At 48.1% G+C, this 22,973-nt stretch overlaps 2 protein-coding genes across 5 annotated transcripts in view; both read left to right on the forward strand.

Moving 5' to 3' along the window:
- The first annotated feature begins 1,782 nt into the window (after positions 1–1,782).
- Positions 1,783–20,939, forward strand: LOC134008796 (myosin-9-like). 3 transcript variants are annotated; one of them, XM_062448324.1, is made up of 41 exons: positions 1,783–1,997; positions 5,712–6,046; positions 6,335–6,491; positions 6,637–6,664; positions 6,758–6,851; positions 7,248–7,268; positions 8,180–8,272; positions 8,369–8,432; positions 8,550–8,648; positions 8,778–8,921; positions 9,022–9,117; positions 9,226–9,497; positions 9,642–9,815; positions 9,923–10,096; positions 10,194–10,308; positions 10,531–10,721; positions 10,905–11,026; positions 11,136–11,205; positions 11,307–11,467; positions 11,580–11,688; positions 11,908–12,039; positions 12,183–12,389; positions 12,516–12,653; positions 12,773–12,896; positions 13,028–13,199; positions 13,583–13,795; positions 13,957–14,101; positions 14,232–14,438; positions 14,649–14,753; positions 14,853–15,005; positions 16,647–16,895; positions 17,011–17,223; positions 17,341–17,553; positions 17,693–17,854; positions 18,041–18,169; positions 18,270–18,358; positions 18,478–18,601; positions 18,818–19,026; positions 19,330–19,438; positions 19,596–19,768; positions 20,026–20,939. In XM_062448324.1, the coding sequence occupies exons 2-41, from the start codon at positions 5,720–5,722 to the stop codon at positions 20,132–20,134; spliced, it is 5,886 nt and encodes a 1,961-aa protein (XP_062304308.1). In that variant the 5' UTR covers positions 1,783–1,997; positions 5,712–5,719; the 3' UTR covers positions 20,135–20,939. The 3 variants fall into 3 exon arrangements, with proteins under 3 accessions (XP_062304308.1, XP_062304309.1, XP_062304310.1); XM_062448325.1 differs by having other exon boundaries at positions 5,715–6,046; XM_062448326.1 differs by lacking the exon at positions 7,248–7,268.
- A 239-nt stretch (positions 20,940–21,178) lies between these two features.
- Positions 21,179–22,973, forward strand: part of slc25a38b (solute carrier family 25 member 38b) — a 9,059-nt gene continuing 7,264 nt past the window's right edge. Inside the window, exons 1-3 of one of the 2 annotated variants that reach the window (XM_062448439.1) lie at positions 21,179–21,245; positions 21,653–21,735; positions 22,059–22,176. In XM_062448439.1, coding sequence (XP_062304423.1) covers positions 22,162–22,176 — 15 coding nt within the window. In that variant the 5' untranslated portion in view covers positions 21,179–21,245; positions 21,653–21,735; positions 22,059–22,161. The remainder of the gene's footprint in view (positions 21,246–21,652; positions 21,736–22,058; positions 22,177–22,973) is intronic. The other variant, XM_062448440.1, reaches the window with a different exon arrangement.

A 22,973-nucleotide genomic window follows, 5' to 3' on the forward strand; every position in this document is an offset into this window, starting at 1 on the left:
GCCCCCTCAACACCCTTGCCCCACCCTAGCTCATGGCCCTCAGCCTTGGCTGCTGTCTCTGCAAATTCCCCCCCTTCACGGAAGTTTGACACTCTCCACAGCCCTGCATGACTTGACACAACTTTTCATTCCCGTTTTTATAAAAGCTTGTGCAATGTCAGCACAGAATGCTTGTCCTTGTTCCACAACCCCCTCCCTCTCTCTCTCTCTCTCTCTCTCTTATTCCAGTTGCTTTGTCTCTCTACTGTTTGGAATAAGGGTGATCTCTGCATTGTATGTTTACAACCACTGACATGGCATGTTGCATGCATGTCCAGAAGCAGCAGTTTAGGAAGTAGGTTACATCACCTAGGTTACAACAAACCTGGCCCTGTAGCAGTATTGACAAACAGGTTATTGTGTGTGTGGTGGGTTGAGAAAGTTGTGACTATTATAAGGCATTCCTCTGGCCTCGTGCATACATGTTAATCTCGATTTAGGACCAGTCTGGTAGGTTTGTAGCTGGATGGCTACAGCTAATGGTTGGTAATCATTTCACCCCAATTATGTTTACAAAAAACCTACATGGAACATTTAAGCGTGCATCAAAAAATAAAACTAATCTTACATGAGACAAGTTTTTATTTTGCACGGTGGCGCTGGCTAAACAGTTTAGACAAGGCTGCATCTCTCTCTCTCTCTGTCCCTCAGAAGTCCTGTCCAGACTCGCTCGTCCTCTCTACTATCTGCTCATCTTTGATGCCAGACTGACTGCTGTTGGGGTGTGTGTGTGTGTGTGTTAATAGCAGGGTTGGAAAAGTAACTTTACACCACGGTCAAAACAAAGCAATGGACCACACCTCCTTTACTCTTTCTCTTTCTCCCTCACTTGTTCCTCGGCACTCTTTGACCGTATAAGGTAGAGAAGGCCTAAAATGGCACCCTGCTTCAGAAAGGGAGGAGAATTATAGAGTTGGAATGCCAATATCATGGCTGAGAGAGATTTGCGCAAGTCGGTTTTTGCCGTTCATCAATTATGCTTGGGGCACAGTTGTTGTCTTTTTTACACTGTTTATATTTTTTCTTGCATTTATTGTTGATTGTGAGTTTGTAAACAATCAACTATTAAACCTGACATGAGTGGCCATGGCCATCTTAGGTGGTTACTAATCATTAAAAGCAAATGCTGCACGAATCTGTGTTGACTTCCTGATAACATGCAATGTATGAGGAAGTACAGCTGTGTAGTTCCATTCACACGAGTTTACAGATTACGCCACTGTGTTGAGGTAAATTTCTATAACTCTATAACCCTATAGCCTGTGCCATGTTTATTCCTCATATCGGTCCGTAGTGCCACTCCCTGTTCCACCATCTCCCCCTACATGTACTTTGGAGTGGAAACTGCAGGTACAGACCTGGATTAACATTCCTCCATACACACATGCCCCCGATTCTCTCCCAGACCAGATGCGTCCTCTTGATTTTTTTTTAACTTCTTTCCTACTTTCAATTTATACTTTCTTTCTGAGTGCGCTGTTTATCCAACTTCGCACAGACAACTTATACATGTAGTTTACAATTAGATGTTAAGTAGGGGAATTATGTTGCATAAAACCATATCAACCATATGAATGACGGAGGAATCATAAAAAAGTAATAACGCCACACCATAAACAACTCTACCCACTCATAAATTCACTGATAGGTTGATAAGTCTACCTGGATAGGGCGGAGCAAGAACCTGCGAGTAATAGAACTGGGCGGATCAAAGGCAGAGCCTGTTCATCCTTGAGCCACGCCTGGTCAGCTGGACCGCATGACAGAAGAGGCACTGAGCTAACGAGGTTGCTGGAGAGATAACGCTGGAGACGAAAGGAAGTAAAATAGGCCGTAACGATTCGGCACAGTGACTTGTGAGTTTGGTGTCACGTAGCAAATATCCTTGCTATCTTTGCAGACACGAACACCGAGAGACCAGCCGAATTCATTCCGAAGTGCCTCCAACCGAGCGGCAGGTAAATTTCTGTAAAAAGGTTGCTGTACCTTGGTCCGCCTGGCCCTAATCCGTGTGAGAAGATATTTTTGTGCGCAGTAAAGTCTCGAGCAACCGCACTACGAACAACGACAGATAGGACATTATTTTTGTGCCTTGATTTAATTAGCCTTGTGGTTTACCGGCACGTACAATGCTAGGTTTGTGTGAATATTTGATTGAATTAACGATAGTGATATTTTCTGTGATTACAGTTTTGTGGACACATCTGTGTTCAAGCCACCTTCCCAATCTCTTTCTAAAACTTAAGCTGTTTGTAAGGTTTTGAGGATATGGCAAGCTTACAGGTAATCCTGGATGAGATGGCATATGCAGTAGTAAGCTTAATATCTGTGACACAGGTAGATGACCCGTATCTCATTAGGCCCCAACATTAAGGCCACTCAATTCACGTTGGAATTTTTATTCAGTGGCCTTTATCAAGTATGTAAAGTATAGTGTATATTGCCAGTTGGGCACACAACTCAGACAATAGCAGCAAGTAAGATTGGCAGGAGCACCCAACAAACAAACAAACAAACAATGTAGTCCCCTCAGGACATAAAATGTTAATTAAATGTACTTTAAACATGTTTTTCTTGCTAGTTTCAACTGTGTGACTTTTAAAATGTGAGGACCTGAGGGAGATTAGTGTACTGTTAACTTGAGGAATTCCTTTTTAGTGGACAGCCTGTAATTATTTCCTTGTTATTTGTAGCTAATATGCTGATTCACCTTAGATGGATACATATCCATATGGCTGTTTTCCCCACCTCTATTCTTGCTGGGCACACCCAAGGGGATGATTTACTCAAACAAAATGTCATCCACACCTGCCTGCAGGGCTTAATTTCTGACTCCTGTTCTGTACCAACTCCAGGTATTGTTCATTTCAGGAATTCTCTTCCGTGGTGTGGCAAGATGCTTACCCAACATAAGGCTTATGTTAAATACACGCTCCTCTCAGTCTCAGATGGTCTTGGATGATATGGCATGTGTCGGCTTGTTGATAGGGCAGTCAGTCGCAGCAAAGCTAAAGCAGGGATTGACTGGGGGCCAAGGACGTGGGTGAGGAGATGGAGGTCCTGGGAGGGTCACAGGATTCTGTGAAGTCAGGGAGGGTTAATGGGCAGACATGGATCTGGCGTCGCCTTAACATTAACACCTGTCCTGTTCACACCAGTCCAACCTGTATGTGACATCTACCCCCCTGGTGGGTGCTGCATAGCTATGAGTGCCCTTCAAGGCGGAAGTTGCGCAAGATAGGAAATCAGGAAAGGGGGATGTCAAAACTTGCAAGGCTACGATGCAACATCCTGGAGAAGTTGGCCCAAGATGATGACCCACATTCATGTGAAGTCAGTCACGCCGTGTTTGTAATATTGAGTCATTTTGACTAGCCCTGAGGTTCCAATGATACTCATGGGGGGGGCGGGGGGGGGGGGGGGGGAATGCGTTCAACTTGCATGGCCCAGACAATGCCCTGTACGCCAGGCTGTTTCATAACGGCCGAATTTTGTTTGCCATGAGTGGTCCTTGTCTTAGATTAGCCTTACTTTCACACTTTGCTCAAGGGGTGGGAACGGTCAGTCCTATGCTAGGCTAGTCCGATGCCCAGGCTGTCCTGGCACACTTAAGTCAACAGCAGGGGAGGTGGTGGTGGGGGGAGGGGGTGGCGTGCGCAGTTGTCGTCCACCCTCCTTACTCTGTCCCCCCTCTACTCAGAAGAGCAGAGTCTGAGCACATAATGAACTTAGAGAGACACAGATGACACCTCCTGGACTTCATCTCTTTAGCCCTCTACCTCTCAAACGCGCGCACACGCACACACACACACGCGCGCTTCTGTTTATCTCTCCCCGTCTCACGCCGCCACTTGCTTTCACACACACTCCAGGGGAGGATGATGTGGAGACGTAGTGGTACGCGACACGCACTTCTCCCAGATGGCTTTATCAGAGGGGCTATACAGTACCATCCAGGTCTGTGATAGGGCCGCCCTACACAGGTTATCCATGGGTTAGGGTTAGAGTAATGAGGAGATTGATGTGACCTGACAGTTTAGGGTATAGTCCACGAACGAAGGGAGAAAAAAAAAATGGAGGTCTCATCTGGATGTTGAAGTCAGATTCAACATCCATACTACTACGTTCATACGGGGGCGTTCATGCAATTCAAGACACTGTGTTTTGAGGTTTGACCACGGGGGAATCGAGCGATCCAGAATAGCCCGTCGAAGAGCGAGAGTTAAAAGGATTAGATTAAGATGTGCACGTACGGCACAAGACGGTGAGGGTATTTTTTAAAGAGGCAGTCGCATCTGCACCGAGGGAGTGGTGGATAATGACATTTCTGTCTCTGTCTAAACTTGCTCCTAACATTCCTCCCCCTCTCGCGGTTCTCCTTCAGAGAACACACGTACACAACCTGTAAGAGACACACACACACACACGCACACACACACAGCCTGTCTTCACCTTAACCCTTATCCCCAAAGCACCACTAAGTGTTGTCGTTGTTCGTCTGGACAGTCTGACTTGCCATTTACGAGGAGTAATTGACAGCGTTTTAACCAGACAGTCCTGGGTTTGTTGGGAAATGAAAAGATCTAAAGTCAAGACGACATGGGGATAATAGGACAGTGATTGGGAATTTGTGGAATTCCCATTGTAATGAGTGGGCGAGGACGGAATGTGGTCCTGTATGATGGGATGTAGGTTGAGGGAGGGAGGGAGGCAGGGAGGGGGGGAGGGGAGGGGAGGGAGGGAAAGGTGGAAGTGTAGAAAAAAAGACTTGGAGGCACTCTCAGCGGTTTAGCAAATTGTCTGAGATTGTGTGTCTGTTGTGGTGGTGGTTTGAGGATCTAACTGTTGCGTGCCGTCGCCGTTAAGTATTGAGCTATATGGTTGTTAATATTTTTTCATTAACACGTTTTAGTTCGCCGATATGCCTGATCTCATTTGGATGATAATTGTTCAGTCTCTGCCTGTATGCTGATGTTTTCCTCTATGGAATTATCGGCTCCTCAAGTAATGAAGTTACAACTCGACCATTTCTTTAGCCTCCAAGCTTGAACGGATCATACATACAACATGTCTTTTTTTGTATTTGAAATTGACCCCCTGGCTCATAAAATGACAGGGAGCGCAAGCTCAATATGACCCATTGTTGGGCACACATCTTCAGAACACCGGTCACATGTTCGAGCATTACTGCTGACCTCAATGACACAAGCACATGTTGAGTGTTTCCACAATCATCATGTGATCTGAAAGGAACGAGCCGTCCAGGGACAATAGATCACTAGATGAAAATAACTAATCGGTAGATCTAATATACAGTGGATGGTCATGGGTATCCATGTTAGAGGAAGCCTCTGCAGTGTTGAATTTCCATACAATGCCAGAACTCGAGTGTTTTGAAAAGAGAAGGCAGGTGAACTTCGTAAAGTAGCATGATAGTGCTAGATAGATGTTTTTCATGTTTCCCTGCTCCGACACACCTGATTCAAATGAATGGCTCGTTATCCAGCTCTGCAGAAGCCTGCTTATGACTATTCATTTGAATCAGGTGTGTTGGAGCAGGGAAACATCTCAAACGTGCAGGACAGGTGTTGCCTGAGGACCAGGGTTGGGAACCACTGTGAAAGCCCATAGGTGGTTTCTTTCATTGTTGACGGCAGCCGTCTTCTCTCCAGCAGCCACCATGTCGGAAGCAGACCAGTTCCTGTACGGGGACCGCGGTCAGGTGGGCAACCCCATGGCCCAGGCAGACTGGGCCACCAAGAAGCTGGTGTGGATCCCCTCGGAGAAGCTGGGCTTTGAGCCAGGCTCCATTAAAGAGGAGCAGGGCGACGAGTGTGTGGTGGAGCTGTCCGACAACGGGAGGAAGGTGAAGGTCAACAAGGACGACATCCAGAAGATGAACCCGCCCAAGTTCAACAAGGTGGAGGACATGGCCGAGCTCACCTGCCTGAACGAGGCGTCGGTGCTGCACAACCTGAAGGAGAGATACTACTCTGGACTCATCTACGTGAGTTTTGAATGCACGCACACACACACGGCTGGAAAATGAGGCCAGGCTCATTTCTTCAGAGGAGAATTTGAAATCAATTTGACCTACAGCATGCGTGCGCTCATAAAGACGCTCATTTATTACAAGGTTAGCGGTTGCAAGTGAACCTAGCCGTAGCATGCTCAAGGTGTCAGCGAATACGTCATGTCATTTGGTTTATTGATTATTGCTATATTTATAATAAGCTGTGCATCTATACCTGGACTTGGCAGTCATGACAGTCTCCTACCTTCTGTGTTCTTCCAGACATACTCGGGGCTCTTCTGTGTGGTCATCAACCCCTACAAAAACCTGCCCATCTACTCGGAGGACATAGTGGACATGTACAGGGGCAAGAAGAGGCACGAGATGCCCCCCCACATCTACGCCATCACAGACACCGCCTACAGGAGTATGATGCAGGGTGAGGGAGAGGCACACATTGGCTAGTCACAGAAGCACGGGGCAATGTTACAGATTGGCCATCCTTCCCTCTGTTATCTCGTCTGATGCGCCAACAAGGGATGTTTTCCAACGTTTCAGTACGCCATTTTCTGTTTTCCTTCCAGATCGTGAGGACCAGTCCATCCTTTGCACGTAGGTCATTTCTCTTCGAAATGACATTTATTATAGTCTTCTACTTCTCAACCTGCATATTTAGGTCGCTGACTAATCTGTGTTTCTCCTCAGAGGGGAGTCGGGCGCGGGGAAAACGGAGAACACCAAGAAAGTCATTCAGTATTTGGCCAATGTTGCCTCGTCCTTCAAGTCCAAGAAAGAACAGGTCAGAACCGCTATTGTCTCTCTCTCTCTCTCTCTCTCTCTCTCTCTCTCTCTCTCTCTCTCTCTCTCTCTCTCTCTCTCTCTCGTTTTCCACCCCTCCTGTCTCTTCCTCCTCTCCCCATTCTGCTTGTACCTGGCCCCATGCTCACTCGTTCATTTGTGGCCTCCGAGAAAGAAGTTGTAGTGTATTCCTAACATTCCTCTTTCAGGCCTGAACATGTTGGCCTCGCCTACTCGCACAGGCCAACATCTGGGGCAGATAGCTCGTGTGTGTCTGACTGTTTGTTGTGACTGTTAGAAAACCTGTCGTTCTGTACCCATCACATTCTACACACAACATTCGGTCACCATCCCATGTGTTGAAGATCTTTGTCTCTCTCTCTCTCCCTCTCATCAGGCCAGTGCAGTACTGTCACATGTGAGTTCATCCCTCTCTCTCCCTCCCGCTCTAGTGCCCCGTCGATGTGTTTTACTAACAGCAAACCCTCTTATTTCCCTGGCGCTCAACCGGGCTCAAATGACTCCTGCGTAATCTATGAACGCCGTGCTTAATTTTTCCTCTTCTTAATCTAAGGAAGACCTACTTTTTATAAGAAGAGTTATGGCCCCACTAGCCTTTTGTCGTTGTATTCAGTGTCAACTAGAGGAAACCCCAATCCCCATTTGTGAAACTCACTGTTGACTCTTGTTGTTAACCTGGTGAGTGTGTCGCTCCCCTCAGTTAGGTACTTTAGAAACCAGTTTTGTTGTCATCCTCATTTGCATGTCTGTTTTGCTTTTGTGGGAATCTGAATGTGCTTTTAATGTGGTGTGTGTGTGTGCCCTTGTATGTGCCTGCATGGATTAGGCTTGGGTTGGCGGAGGTGGAGGAGGGAGTGGGTTGGTGTTGGGGGGGGGGGGCTGTCAAGGAGCCCGAGTGGGCCTGTTTGAACCTGGATGCTGCATTTGGTGTGTCGGAATGTGAGGGATTTCACGTTTGAGTCCGTACTTGCGAGGGACTGATTAAATGTTTGCTTTCTTTTAGAGGTTATCATTTTCGCCTCCCGCTCTCTTCCATTCGAGAGTCATTTCGTGTGTACGTAGTGTGAATGAAATTTAACTTCCACGACAGCAGTCCTGGAAACGAAACGACAGCAAGTCTCATGGTTGTGTATGCATTGTATAACCGGCTGTGGGACTAACGCTTGCTCATGTTATGTGTCTGCAGTGTATTGGCAGGAAAAAAGGTTCTGAAGGGGAAAAGAATAGCCTAACCTTTTGCCGAAATGATGGCGACTATCTGGTTAAATTGCCCATGTTGGGTTGTCCTTTGACTTGTTTCATCTTTAGGGGGAACTGGAGAAACAGCTGCTCCAGGCTAATCCCATCCTGGAGGCCTTCGGCAACGCCAAAACGGTCAAGAATGACAACTCCTCACGATTTGTAAGAACCCCTCCGAGTGTTGTTTTCCGAATGCACCTCGAATGTTCTTGCAGTTAAAAGTAGTCTGATGTGACCTCCCTCTGTGTTCTCTCATAGGGGAAATTCATTAGGATTAACTTTGATGTCAACGGCTACATCGTCGGGGCTAATATTGAAACCTGTATCCTTAAACAGCCTAATGGCTCTTTGAATCCTTCCAGGGTTTCTTGAAACATCCTGCTGGGGAACTTTCTAGGTTTGTTTGTTCCTGTTATTTCCTTGACAGTCATGTTGACAGACCTACTGGAGAAGTCCCGAGCCGTAAGACAAGCGAAGGAGGAGAGGGCCTTCCATATATTCTATTACATGCTGACTGGAGCCGGAGATAAACTACGCTGTAAGAAAACAACTCCCAAATATGGCGTCTGCATTTCTTTTGTTTGTTTGGGAAAGGAGCTTCGCAAATGACATCCAGTCATTTCTGTAGAAACGGGGTCTAGATTGTCCGTCTCCTTCTCTCACCTAGCCGAGCTATGTCTTGAGGACTACAAAAAGTACCGCTTCCTGTCCAACGGGAACGTGACCATCCCTGGTCAGCAGGACCGCGACCTCTTTCTGGAGACCATGGAAGCCTTTAAGATCATGAGCATCCCCGAAGAGGAGTCCACAGGTATGGCAGCGTCACCCAAGACCACACCCACTAGTTCCATCTATGTTCTTATTGGTGACATGAATAATTGGATGGGTTGAACCGCCTGTTTCTCTGTCAGGTTTGTTCAAGGTGGTGTCTGCTGTGCTGCAGTTGGGAAACATGAGCTTCAAAAAAGAGCGGAACTCTGACCAGGCCTCCATGCCAGATGACACTGGTAATGCACCCACAGACACACAACACATCTGTGCAACAGCTAAACTCTCATGCTTCAGCTTGCGTTGGTTCACCAACTTGACCCTCTCCCCTCCCTCCCTCCCATCAGCTGCCCAGAAAGTGTGCCACCTGCTGGGCATAAACGTGACAGACTTCTCCCGGGCCATCCTGTCCCCCAGGATCAAGGTGGGCCGAGACTACGTCCAGAAGGCCCAGACCCAGGAGCAGGCGGAGTTCGCAGTGGAGGCCCTGGCAAAGGCCTCCTACGAGAGGATGTTCCGCTGGCTGGTCTTGAGGATCAACAAGGCCCTGGACAAGACCAAGAGACAAGGGGCCTCCTTCATTGGCATCCTGGATATCGCTGGCTTCGAGATCTTTGAGGTAGGGAATACAGATTTATTTTTTGTAGTAACCACATAGAAACATGGATTGTCACCGTGGGCTTTTCACACCGTTTCTGATATGCCTGTGACCCTCTCTACCCCTAAGTGACGTTTCTCTCTGGGCACCTTCTCTCCTCTACAGCTGAACTCGTTTGAGCAGCTGTGCATCAACTACACCAACGAGAAGCTCCAGCAGCTGTTCAACCACACCATGTTCATCCTGGAGCAGGAGGAGTACCAGCGGGAGGGCATCGAGTGGAGCTTCATCGACTTCGGCCTGGACCTGCAACCCTGCATCGACCTCATCGAGAAACATGTATAAGTCCTCCCAACAATTCTGACGTCAAATGTAAACTGACGTACCATCCGAAAGGAGCAATAACGCGGTTGCTTTTCTTCTTAATTCTTTTCTTCTCTCTCCAGGCGGGTCCTCCTGGAGTGCTGGCCCTGCTGGACGAAGAGTGCTGGTTTCCCAAGGCCACCGACAAAAGCTTTGTTGAAAAGGTGGTGCTGGAGCTGGGCAACAACCCCAAGTTCTTCAAGCCCAAGAAACTCAAGGATGACGCCGACTTCTGCATCATGCACTACGCTGGAAAGGTAAGCAACCTGCTTTACGAAGGTGTGTCGTCCACCTTGACCTACATTTGGGTCAAAAACTGTTTTGACGTCATTTGTATGGTGCCCTATTTCTCAGGTGGACTACAAGGCAGACGCGTGGCTGATGAAGAACATGGACCCCCTGAACGACAACGTGGCCACTCTGCTCAACCAGTCTTCAGACAAGATTGTGTCCGATCTCTGGAGAGATAGTAAGCACTGGATAGAGACACATGAAAGTTTGCGTTGCTACGGTTGCTTGTAAAAGGCTTTGGGCTGTGGTGTGAGGCCACCTAGTGCTAGGTCTGTGCAACTGCATTGGCCTGGAATCGACGTGGACAGCTACAAATGCGGCCTTAAGTTCTTGTTTATCAACTATCATGTCTTTTATATTGATGTCAGGAGCTCATCATGGACTTGTGTGTTCTCCTCAGTGGACCGTATTGTAGGTCTGGATAAGGTGGCGGGTATGGCCGACTCCATGCACGGGGCCTTCAAGACCAAGAAGGGCATGTTCCGCACGGTGGGCCAGCTGTACAAGGAACAGCTGTCCAACCTCATGACCACCCTCAGGAACACCAACCCCAACTTCGTCCGTTGCATCATCCCCAACCACGAGAAAAAGGTAAAGGCGGCACCACCGTCGAGGAGTGAAACTACGTGGTGTAGGTCATCCGTCGCTGCTTGAGCAACATTTGTTATCTGGTTATAGCCTTGATCTAGATAGCTTTTGCCCTACATACCGTAGCCTCTGCATATCTTGATGCAGTATTTGTTCTGTGACGTCATTATTCTCCTCCCCACCCAGGCTGGGAAGCTGGAGCCCCACCTGGTCCTGGACCAGCTGAGGTGTAACGGGGTTCTGGAGGGGATCCGCATCTGCAGACAGGGCTTCCCCAACCGGGTCGTCTTCCAGGAGTTCAGACAAAGGTGACCAACTCTAATTTGACTTGATTTTATTTATTCACTTATCACATTATCTGATAGGACTGAATTGTCATATTAAATATTTATCTTTTTTTTAATTCCTTTTTTTCAGATATGAGATCCTCACTCCAAATTCCATTCCTAAGGGATTCATGGATGGAAAGCAGGCTTGTGTGCTCATGGTAAGAGACCAAAGATGGAAAACCAACCATTCTCTTCCCAATTTCCTTTTGTATAAAACGTTATGGCTCATTTCTTTTTGTGTCTCTCTTCCTTTTCTCAGATCAAGGCTCTGGAGTTGGATTCCAACTTGTTCAGGGTCGGCCAGAGTAAAGTATTCTTCAGGGCCGGCGTGCTGGCTCACCTGGAGGAGGAGAGGGACCTGAAGATCACCGACGTCATCATTGGCTTCCAGTCCTGGTGCAGGGGATATGTCGCTCGCAAGTATGGAGACTTCTGCATCTGAGAACATTGGGCTATGGTGTATTATTTTTATTTTTTTTAATGGTCCACACCCAACGTTTGTCAAATTCCCATAATCACACTTTTTCTTCAGAGCCTTTGCTAAGAGGCAGCAGCAGTTGACTGCCATGAAGGTGATCCAGAGGAACTGTGTTGCCTACCTCAAACTCAGGAACTGGCAGTGGTGGAGACTCTTCACCAAGGTAGGGACGTCCAAAAAGTTGGAAATTCGTCCGGCCTTTCTGTTTTGTATATTGTGGAACCTACATTTGAACTAGGATTCACTTGATGCAGAGTAGTTCAGGCCCTGAACCGACCAGGAAAAGAGCAAACCAATCACGGTTTGAAGAAGATGAAAGCTAGAAAGACCCCTGTTTGTTTGTTTTTTAGCATTTCTCTTTCCCTGCCCTGTCCCCCTCCAGGTGAAGCCCCTGCTCCAGGTGACCAGGCAGGAAGAGGAGATGCTGGCCAAAGAGGAGGAGCTGGAGAAGGTGAAGGAGAGGCAGTTGCAGGCTGAGGAGATACTCAGGGAGTTTGAAACCAAGCAGAACCAGGTATGACAAGTACACGAATCGGCGCATTTGTGGACAGAAGTGTACAGACAAACCACTTCTGCAAAGTCATAGATGTCACCCTGGCCAAATAGCAACATGATGGCTAACCACTAACTGAGTTTTCGCTCCGTAACCCCCACTAGCTGAATTCAGAGAAGCTGGCCCTGCAAGAGCAGCTTCAGGCCGAGACTGAGCTGTGTGCCGAGGCCGAGGAGATGCGCTCACGTCTGGCCACACGCAAACAGGAGCTGGAGGACATCCTCCATGACCTGGAGGCCCGCGTGGAGGAAGAGGAGGAGCGGGTCACCCAGCTGCAGACGGAGAGGAAGAAGATGCAGCAGAATATCACGGTGAGGAGCACAGCTCTGAGGCGGGGTTACAATTTAGGGTTCACAGCCAAGGATTTGTTCTTCACTCAAGATCCTCCATCCAAGACGAGATCTAAGCCCAGAACGTTCCGTCCTTTCTTTCTCCAGGACCTCGAGCAGCAGCTGGATGAGGAGGAGGGGGCCAGGCAGAAGCTGCAGCTGGAGAAGGTCACCACGGATGCCAAGCTGAAGAAGATCGAGGAGGATGTGATGGTTCTTGAAGACCAGAACAACAAACTCAACAAGGTCAGTTGCTTCAAGTCCAAGGTCATCAATAAGTCTATCCACCAAGGACCAGTTGTGTGCGCGTTTGCTGGAATCGAATATTCCGTTCATGCTTGTGTACTCGACGTCACGTCGAACAGGAGAAGAAGCTGCTGGAGGATAGAATCTCAGAGTCAACCAGCAACCTGGCTGAGGAGGAGGAGAAGTCCAAGAGCCTTCAGAAGCTCAAGAACAAACACGAGGCCATGATCACCGACTTGGAGGGTACGTAGGCCACCAGTACTGGTCCTGACCAAGCGACACTCATGAACCCATGTTCGATCCCTATACTTGGACCACCGTGGACGCAAGTGCTGTGAGCCACGTTTGAACGTTGACGTTTGCTCCTCCGTCAGACCGACTGAGAAAGGAGGAGAAGCAGAGGCAGGAGCTGGAGAAGAACAGGCGCAAGCTGGAGGGAGACTCCACCGACCTGCACGACCAGATGGCTGACCTGCAGGCCCAAATCGCTGAGCTCCGTGCCCAACTGGCCAAGAAGGAAGAGGAGCTGCTCAAAGCACTGTCCAGGTAAACCGAGTCAGGATGTAGGATGCCTCAAAAACATTGGTGATGCTCAAAGCAGTGTTTCCCCTAGCATTATATAAGGGGGTCGCCCCCCCCCCTCGAAGGTAAAGTTAGTTTTGTAAAAAAATACATAAAATTAAGGTTACCTTTCCTATAAAACAGGTCTATAGCTTGCTCTTTTTTTTTTTTAACAAACTAAATGGCCTTATGTTATTTATCTTATTTACATGGCGGCATGTCATTTGGCTCTACATGGTCGGGCGGCCAAAGCTGTAAACCTAGGGGAAACACTGCAAAGTATAGTTTGCTTCTAACCAATATGGGTTTGGTTTGACAAGCCAGGTTGTAATATCCATACATTTGGCGCTAATTTTCGACTCTTCCAGGATCGAGGAGGAGTCTGCGGCCAAGAACCAGGCTCAGAAGAAGATTCGCGAGCTGGAGGCCCAGATCTCGGAGCTGCAGGAGGACCTGGAGCTGGAGAGGGCGGCCAGGACCAAGGCTGAGAAACACCGCAGAGACCTCGGAGAGGAGCTGGAAGCCCTCAAGACTGAGCTGGAGGACACACTGGACTCTACCGCCGCACAGCATGAGCTCAGGTACTGGAATGGCAGAGTTGGCAAGTTAGTGTGTGAGAAGTAAGGAGGGGGGGAGGGGGCGGGGTTATAGGTGGCTGGTGCTGTTGCATGATTTAGAAAGTGCTTCTTTTCAACTCTTTTGTTCCTACCTCTTCTTTTTTTCGTTTTATTCTGTACTTCAGGACCAAGCGCGAGTCTGAGGTGACCCAAATGAAGAAGGCTCTGGATGACGAGGCCAAGGTCCATGAGCAGCAGATGGCCGAAATGAGACACAAGCACAACCAGGCCTTCGACGAGCTCAACGAGCAACTGGAGCAAGCCAAGAGGGTCAGTGCTGAAAAGACTCCATTTGGGGGGGGGGGGGGGGGGGGGGACGGACGGACAACATTCAGTCGAGTGTAAAGTTTCACACTTTTTAAATCTCTTCACCTTGGGTATTTTCGCCTGTTCCCTCCAGAACAAGGCGTCCGTGGACAAGGCCAAGCAGGCCCTGGACAGTGAGAAGAGCGAGCTGGTCATCGAGGTTCAGACGCTGCTTCAGGGGAAGGGCGAGCTGGAGCACCGCAAGAAGAAGGCGGAGACCCAGCTGCAGGAGCTGCAGATCAAACACGGCGAGGCGGAGCGACAGAGGCACGACCTGGCCGACAAAGTGACAAAACTGCAGGTACGGACCGATGGCTTTGCCTCTGCCGCAGGTACATCCGGACTGCGTCCCGCCGTGTGTTAAGGGTTTACAACTTGGCTATAGTCCGTTTTTGATATAGTAAATGGCGGGGCCGTGACCTGTTCTTGGTAGCCACGGTAAACGTTTTGATTTTTAAGGGCGGGATTGTTGATGGGTTGTCCTCATCCTTGCTCTCTGTTCCGTGTGTAGCTGGAGTTGGACAACTCCAACAGCATGTTGAGCGCAGTTGAAGGCAAGTCCATCAAGGCCTCCAAAGACTGCTCCGCTGTGGAGTCTCAGTTGCAGGACGTACAGGTATGGCCATTGAAGTCAGTACACGCACACCCACACCCCTACCTTTTTGACCCCATGATGATTCGCTTGTAACCACCCCTCCCCTCTGGCCGCTTGCAGGAGTTGCTCCAGGAGGAGACCCGCCAGAAGCTCTCCTTCTCCACCCGCCTGAGGCAGATGGAGGACGACCAGCACAACCTCCGGGACCTGCTGGAGGAGGAGGAGGAGGCCAAGAAGAACATGGAGAAGCAGGTCTTCACCCTCCAAGCTCAGGTAGGGGCTCCTATGCCAAGACTCCTAACTCTCTGTGCTCAGCGACACATCCCCCATGTATAACAATAGTGAAACATACCACTGGGGTTAGATTGGAATAATATAGTTGGACCACTGGCTGAACTATTGGTGTTAGATATACTATATGTATGGGCATAAACATTCCTATATATATCACATATCAATCCAGTGTAGCGGGGTTTGCTCGTTTAAAGATAGAAATACTTAATTTATCATAAAGTCTGGGGCACCACCCTAATATTGGTTTAGGACATTAGGGAATCCTATGTTTAATATGTAATAATCAGTCTCATCTTTAGGAATGAATTCGTTCTAAGAGTAGAGCCAATCGTAACATCAGTGAACACGCACGTCAAAATATCTTTACAATGAATTTATTCAAGTAAGGTAAACAGATCTTATGAAAAGTTGGATTATGGGTTTGATATGAGAGATTGGTTTCAATGAACAGAATGAAATGGTCTAACTTAAAGAAAGGCAGAAATTGTACAGTCAGTGATTACATCCTTACAAATCATAAACAGAGCTCACGCCAATGCCATGTCGAGGAGGAAAGAGCGTTAGCCATAGTTACGTTTGATCAGGGGTTGATCAATGATGTTGAGGGCGGTTTGCGCCAACGGTCCATTTGAAGAATCTGAAGTCACAGCGCGGCTGCGCTGGGTCATGTGACTGAGTCTGCGGGATCTCAGTGAAGTCGCATTTGGAATTGCGTTTTTGGTTCTTCTGTTGAAACGTCCCGATAGTGACGCGTTCACTATAAAGTTGAATCTCAGGAGAAGCTTGGCGACGTCCTTTGGAACGCCAATCCTGATGGCGTTCATGCCATGGTCGGTTTCGCTGGAGTTTTAGATTGATGGTCATCTTAGGGCTTTATACAGTTCGAGGGAGGACCCGTCTGGGGTCAGATGTGGATTGGGGGAAGCTGGGTTCTCAACTCCCCCCTCCTTCCTTCACACCTACCAAAGGTGTGATCTGATCTCTGGCTGATCATTCGATGAAATATTGTTCTGGACATCTTGGTACAGTTACAAAATATAGTTGAATGATTGTTTTATTATGATAGCTTCGTGTAGATACCAAGAATGACGTGGTTATCTTTCAGGAAGAAGGAGTTGTTACTAGAATCAAGATTTCAGTGAACATTAAAACAAAGTAACAAACATAACACAAATATCCCTCTCATAATTCTCCACCTTGTACTCTTGTGGTAAAGTCTCAAGAACTTTCCTCAAAAGTTCTGATCAAGGTATGTTCTTTGTTCAAATCGCCGCCGAAACGGATAGCAAATGGTCGCTGGAGACGTGTTGTCTAAATCAGGCCCTTTGAAGCTTGCAAGCTAGCAGGAGGGCTGATTTGGTAGATTGGGGAGGTCCCCCCCCCATTCTATGGTTCCTTTGCATCGGCGTTTGGTGGATAATCAGCATACTGAGGGTGTCACAAGGGCTGATTCTGATGTGATTGAATCACTCTTCAGGTGTGGCAAGATGTTGGCTCCGTGTGGTCTTGTGGACCTCACTACATCAGTATGGTGCTGTAAAATAACTACGTTCTTTCACTTACAGTATCTTTTCTAACACTGTCCTTGAACCCCAATCCCCCCTTCCATAATACCGTCAGCTGGCTGACATGAAGAAGAAGGTGGATCATGAGGCTTTGTCCCTGGAGGGGGCGGAGGAGAGCAAGAAGAAGCTGCAGAGGGAGATGGATGGGATGCTGCAGCAGCTGGAGGAGAAGAGCTCCGCCTACGACAAGCTGGACAAGACCAAGACCCGTCTGCAGCAGGAGCTGGACGACATGATGGTGGACCACGACCACCTCAGGCAGATCGTCAACAACCTGGAGAAGAAGCAGAAGAAGTTCGACCAGGTAAAGGAGAAGCGAGAGGCGTTTCGATGGCAAACGGAATGAAAATTCAAGCCGTTGATTCAATTGTTTTGTCTCGATTTGCGACGTTAATGACCCAGGGCTTTCCCCTATGTAGATGCTGGCTGAGGAGAAGACCGTCTCCACCAAGTACGCTGAGGAGCGCGACCGGGCGGAGGCCGAGGCCAGGGAGAAGGACACCCGGGCCCTGACTCTAGCCCGCGAGCTGGAGACCATGACTGACATGAAGGCCGATATCGACCGCGCAAACAAGCTCCTCAAGGCCGAGATGGAAGATCTCGTCTCCTCCAAGGACGACGTCGGCAAGAGCGTAAGATCGCCGTGTTCCTAAGGGACTCATCGGGGATGGCTTTCCACATTTACCTTCCCGTTTGGAATAAAAGGGGTTCGTAAACGGTTTCAAATTTCTTCTCGCTTTTCTCGACAGGTCCACGAGCTGGAGAAGTCGAAGCGAGGGATGGACCAGCAGCTGGAGGAGATGCGGGTGCAGCTGGAGGAGCTGGAGGACGAGCTGCAGGCCACGGAGGACGCCAAGCTGCGCCTGGAGGTCAACATGCAGGCCATGAAGGCCCAGTTCGACAGGGACCTGCAAGCCCGGGACGAGCAGGGAGAGGAGAAGAGGAAGCAGCTGGTCAAGCAGGTGCGGCAGACTCCCATCTGGCTAGAGGGCAGGAAGGAATTGCGCCTATTGCTCCAAAGAGGAATCCGCCCTCTACACGATGCACAATGCCCCGAGCATTTGGAAGCTTCCTTGAATCTCCAAACGTCTTTCTCTCCAGGTGCGAGAGATGGAGGTGGAGTTGGAGGATGAGCGCAGACAGAGGAGTCTGGCCCTGTCGTCTAAGAAGAAGCTGGAGCTGGACTTGGCAGAGCTGGAAGCTCAGATAGACATGGCTAATAAGGGTCGCGATGAAGCCCTCAAACAGCTCAAGAAACACCAGGTAACGTACATTTTGATATGACACACATACTCGCTATTAACACACATTAACAATCAGGGCGGGGGGGGGGGCGTGGGCAGGCATTCTATACAAACAACAGACCACTGTGTAGCATATTCTTTCTCCTGTCGAAATACAACGGTTAATTTATAGTATGTAGGCTAACTTAAGACCCCCCCCCCCCAGGCCCACATGAAGGATCTGATGAGGGAGCTGGAAGAGTTGCGTCTGTCGAGGGAGGAGGCCCTTGACGAGGCCAAGGAGAACGAGAAGAAGGTCAAGTCCATGGAGGCTGACGCCATGCAGCTCCACGAGGTACGACTCGCTCACCTGCCTCTGTAAAACCATCTCCAACGTTTCACGTTTTCGGCGTGCGTTTCATGCCTCTCCTCTCACGCGGCCCCTCCCCCAACAGGACCTGGCCACATCAGAAAGGATGAAGCGACAGGCCCAGAGCGAGAGAGACGAGCTGCAGGACGAAATCAACAGCCATGCCTCCAAGAAGTAACGATACCACACGCCCCCCCCCCCCAAAAAATGAAGACTGAACTCCCATAGGGATGGATAATAAAGCTGCTGCTTTTGGCCTTGACTAAACGCGTCTTGTCCTTTTGCTCTCCCAGCTCCCTGATTGCGGACGAGAAGAGGAAGCTGGAGGCTCGTATCGCCCAGCTGGAGGAGGATCTGGAGGAGGAACACCTCAACACCGACATGGTCAACGACCGCTTGAAGAGGAGCACTCTACAGGTAACGTGTTCTTGGGTTGGGTGGTTGGTTCTGTTACGTATCGTAACCCAGTTTAATAATTGCACACCTAGAAAATGAACACGGACCATAGTTCTGCCTCCATAGGAAGAAGCTCAATGTGCAGGGCTTCCATGTTTCCACAGGCTTGTTACTGTGTGGCATATCACTTGTCAATCTTCGCCGTCAATTTTTTTTTTCCTCTCCTCTCTGCAACAGTGCGACCAGGTCACTGCAGAGCTGGCAGCGGAGCGCAGTACCAGTCAGAACCTGGAGGGCACCCGCTCCCAGCTGGAGCGCCAGAACAAGGAGCTGAAGCTGAAGCTGCAGGAGCTGGAGAGCACCATCAAGAGCAAGTACAAGTCCTCCATCGCTGCCCTGGAGGCCAAGATCGCCCAGCTGGAGGAGCAGTTGGACATCGAGACAAAGTAGGAACTCTCAGTTTGGGCATCTTGCTTGTGGCGTCTTTTGTCTTGGCGTCGCTTGTTTGCTGCAAGGTGTGGATACGTGGATTTTTGCGAGCCATCGTCTTAAGTGGTGGTCGTTTTTAAATGGGTTTGCTTTAAAAAATGTCTTCCACTTGTTTTATTAGCTTGAGGATGTTTTGTAAATGTTTAAGGAGAACACCATCCCATACATGACCGTTGTGCTGGTAAGAAACGGTCTGTGGGGAAAAAAATGACAATTCTGTCTCAGAACTTAACCATGACCTCTGCTCACCACCTTATCAGAGAACGTCAGCAGGCCACAAGACAGACCAGGCGCACGGAGAAGAAGCTGAAGGAGGTCGTGCTGCAGGTGGATGACGAGAGACGCAACAGCGACCAATACAAAGACCAGGTGGGCCTCAACACCCAATATAGTTCAACTGCATTCTGCTTTTTTTTTTTAATTTGTAGTTTAATAGTATTTCTGTGGCGAATAGGTGAACAATGGCATAGTACGGCTTTATTGTGTTGACATAACCGCTGACTGGCTTTCCATCCACGCTTCACAGGCGGAGAAACTGAACATCCGTATGCGTCAGTTGAAGAGGCAGCTGGAGGAATCCGAGGAGGAAGTGACCCGGGCCAATGCCTCCCGCAGGAAGATGCAGAGAGAGCTGGAGGACGTCACAGAGACTGCAGACTCCATGAACCGAGAGGTCAGCACCTTGAAGAGCAAGCTCAGGTACGTTGGCTGGTTTGACCCTCTCCCTCTCTTTCTCTCACCCCTACAGGTAACGCTGTAGAGGGATTGATCAGCAGTTAGTCTTTTTATAGTCTTGTTAGCGATAATGGTTCTGAGGATGACGGTGACGCTTAAAGGGCTTCTCCCCCCCCCCCCCCAAGAAGGCAATCGTTCTCTATCCCTACAACATGACTGGGCGTTACATTTGTAGTACTTTACTTCTTTCTTTCTTTTTTTCCAATCACCATTTCTTTCAGGCGGGGAGACGTGCCTTTCAACATGCGCCGAGTTATCAACCGCTCAGGCCTGGAAAGTGACGAGGAGTCTGAGCTCCAGAGTGAGGCGTCTGAGCCCACACCGGAGTGAAAGGTTGTGGACAAAATCCCAAACATACAAGATCTACTCAGTCCAGAAAGAGATGTTGGTTATTTCAGGTTCCACAGATATATTTCATTTAGCTCATACTGGACCTGATTGGCATAATCCTCCAATTCTAAAGCAATACTATATGAAACTCGATATGCTGGGCCAAATGATGTTTTCGAATGTGCATCTTTTTTTAAAGAGGCTTTCCTAACGTAACTTTTTTCTAGAAATATTTTTCTACTATGCTGCTTCAATATAAGAGATTAATTTTAGAAAACAACTTTCATTTCATATATTCTCTAGCTGTTTCTAGTCCTGTACATTATGACATCTAATAAGGATTGGGCATGTGATGTTTTTCATATCATTGTGGGCTTTTGGGGGGTAATTGAGGTACTAGTCTAAAGCAGTAGCCTATGGCTTATTTAAAATGATTTGATATTGCATGTTTGCATTTTCCCTCTGTTCAGTTTCAGCATGCACAATACCTCCGTTGTTGAGACAAAACTGTACTTCTCACAAGAACTCGCATAGATATACTGTTTGAAAACTTGTGACTGCACTTTACTGTCTAATGGTCTGACTACTGAAACTATTTAGCCTTAAAACTTATATTAATCAAAACGGTGGGTATCATTTAAAACGGTACGGGGAGCTCATTTGTTTAGGTTTTGTATTCATAGATGTTGCCATGATGAGGTTGAGGTGGTGGGTAGTACACACTTTAATCTTTGATCCTTGCTTGACATGATTGGTGAATAAATAAGTACCTATTTTCTATCAGAATAAATACTCATGTGCTTAACTTCTGTTTCGTGGTCTTTACCATTTTTATTGGGTGACAAAATGAAGATGTGTATTTACAATATAAATAAATGGACTATACATTATTGTTACAATACAGTGAGTCTTAACTTTATTATGCCTTAAGGCGATGTTAGGTTGCTTTTTCCTGAACTATCTTAGCCTGTAAGTTCACACACTGCTATATAACACCACCAGAGGGTTCTGTGGAGTTTGATCTCGGCAGCTCCCAACGTTTTGCAGAGCGAAGCAAGATAAAACCGGTTCACAACCGGTTGTAGCGTTGCCCGAGACTGGTGTGGAAATGGTAGGGAGGAGCTTGTGAGCAACGTAGATATCCCCTAACTTTGCTCACGTAGCTACGCAGTGCAGGTTTGACATTAGCCTCTAACTTTAGGCTAGCTTGAAAGGGACAGGGTATTGACAGCGAGCAGATGCATAAATACTCTTGTTAATTGTAAACGGAACATTTTGTCATTAGTGTCGTGAACAGAACTTTTGAGGACAAGCTACTGTAAACAAGCAGGTTAGCGTACGCTGTCTAGCCAACATTGCTACACACAAGAAGTAGCTAGTAACGTTAGGCTAGCTAGTTAGTAGCTTGCTTAGTTGTGACAGCCGGTTTTGGCTAGCTAGACTGGATAACTTTTCTCGTGTGTCGTGTTTTTACCGAACATTTTTTTTAACTGACATCTTACCTCGCACCTCCACTAGTGCAGACTTAACACTGTCAGTATGACTTTCCTGGAGCCTAATCAAGAGATCATCATCATTGGTCCTTAGCAGCACCTAACCAGGTAACGTTCACCCGGCACAGTGCCTGCATCTAAATTGTTGTCGCGTTGTGTGCACACCCCAGTCACAAGGCATGACAGGATCAGAACAAATGTAGATAGATGGTGCTGCCATCTAAGAAGGATACACGCTGTTGCAACCTTGGGTGCCATTGTAACAAGTCTGCCAGCCACTGAATTGCTACGTTTGTTAATGAAAATCTTTGGCGTGTCCAGATTTACATGGGCATTGTAGAACTCCAAGGGCTTTATGTTTCAAAATATTGGACCATTGTTGGGCACCTTTTTGTAAATGTTATGCAATTTTTCCTGACTCTTAAAACTAGTTGGTTGGCTGCTGTACTGCACGATATCAAGACGGCAGGGGAAAAGCAGGCGCAGCGGTCGACAACGCACCTGCAGGATTCATCCACCACATCACTGTCAAAGATGGAGTTGGCAATGGTAAAGGCATAATTTTTCAAATCTTCCCTATGTTTTTTTGGAGTCTACAGTGGCCATTCTACATCCTCCTGTTGACTCCTTACAAACTTCTCTGCTCTCGAATATGATAAAATTATACTAAAAATAGTTAATCTCTGTACTTTTGGACTTTGTTCTTGTGGCCTTTGTTCTTTTATGTCCAGATAAGCTTTTAAATGAACCCTCTGTACTACTTTAAATGTATAAGCTATCTAACCTAACCGACCAACTGCCATTAGCTTCATTATCAAGCCAAACATGTATGACACGACAAGGACAGAGCAATTAACTGAAGCACATGCAGATGTCGGGCTGCCTTCAATCCTCTGAAACCGGTTAGGCCAACCCTATATTATTCCCCTCCACTGGTCGTCATTATTGGTTGCCATGGCATCCTTTTGAAAGGTGGGCCGGGTCTGGTAGGCACAATGAAGACAGGGAGCGAGGGAGAAGCGTGTGTTTTGAGACGAGGCCCAGACAACCTCGTCGCCCCCGTGAAAGCCGCGCGTTCTGGGACGCTGGGCGTGACGTAATGACCACTTACCTGTCCGTATAAGGTGTATGCTGAGCGGTTAGGGAATCGGGCTAGTAATCAGAAGGTTGCTGGTTCGATTCCTGGCCGTGCAAAATTACGTTGTGTCCTTGGGCAAGGCGCTTCACCCTACTTGCCTCGGGGGGAATGTCCCTGTAGTTAGTGTAAGTCGCTCTGGATAAGAGCGTCTGATAAATGACTAAATGTAAATGTGTGAGTGCAGGGTGCAACAATAGGACATCCATAA

The sequence above is a fragment of the Osmerus eperlanus genome, chromosome 22 (genome assembly GCF_963692335.1).
Source record: "Osmerus eperlanus chromosome 22, fOsmEpe2.1, whole genome shotgun sequence".
NCBI classification, from domain to species: domain Eukaryota; kingdom Metazoa; phylum Chordata; class Actinopteri; order Osmeriformes; family Osmeridae; genus Osmerus; species Osmerus eperlanus.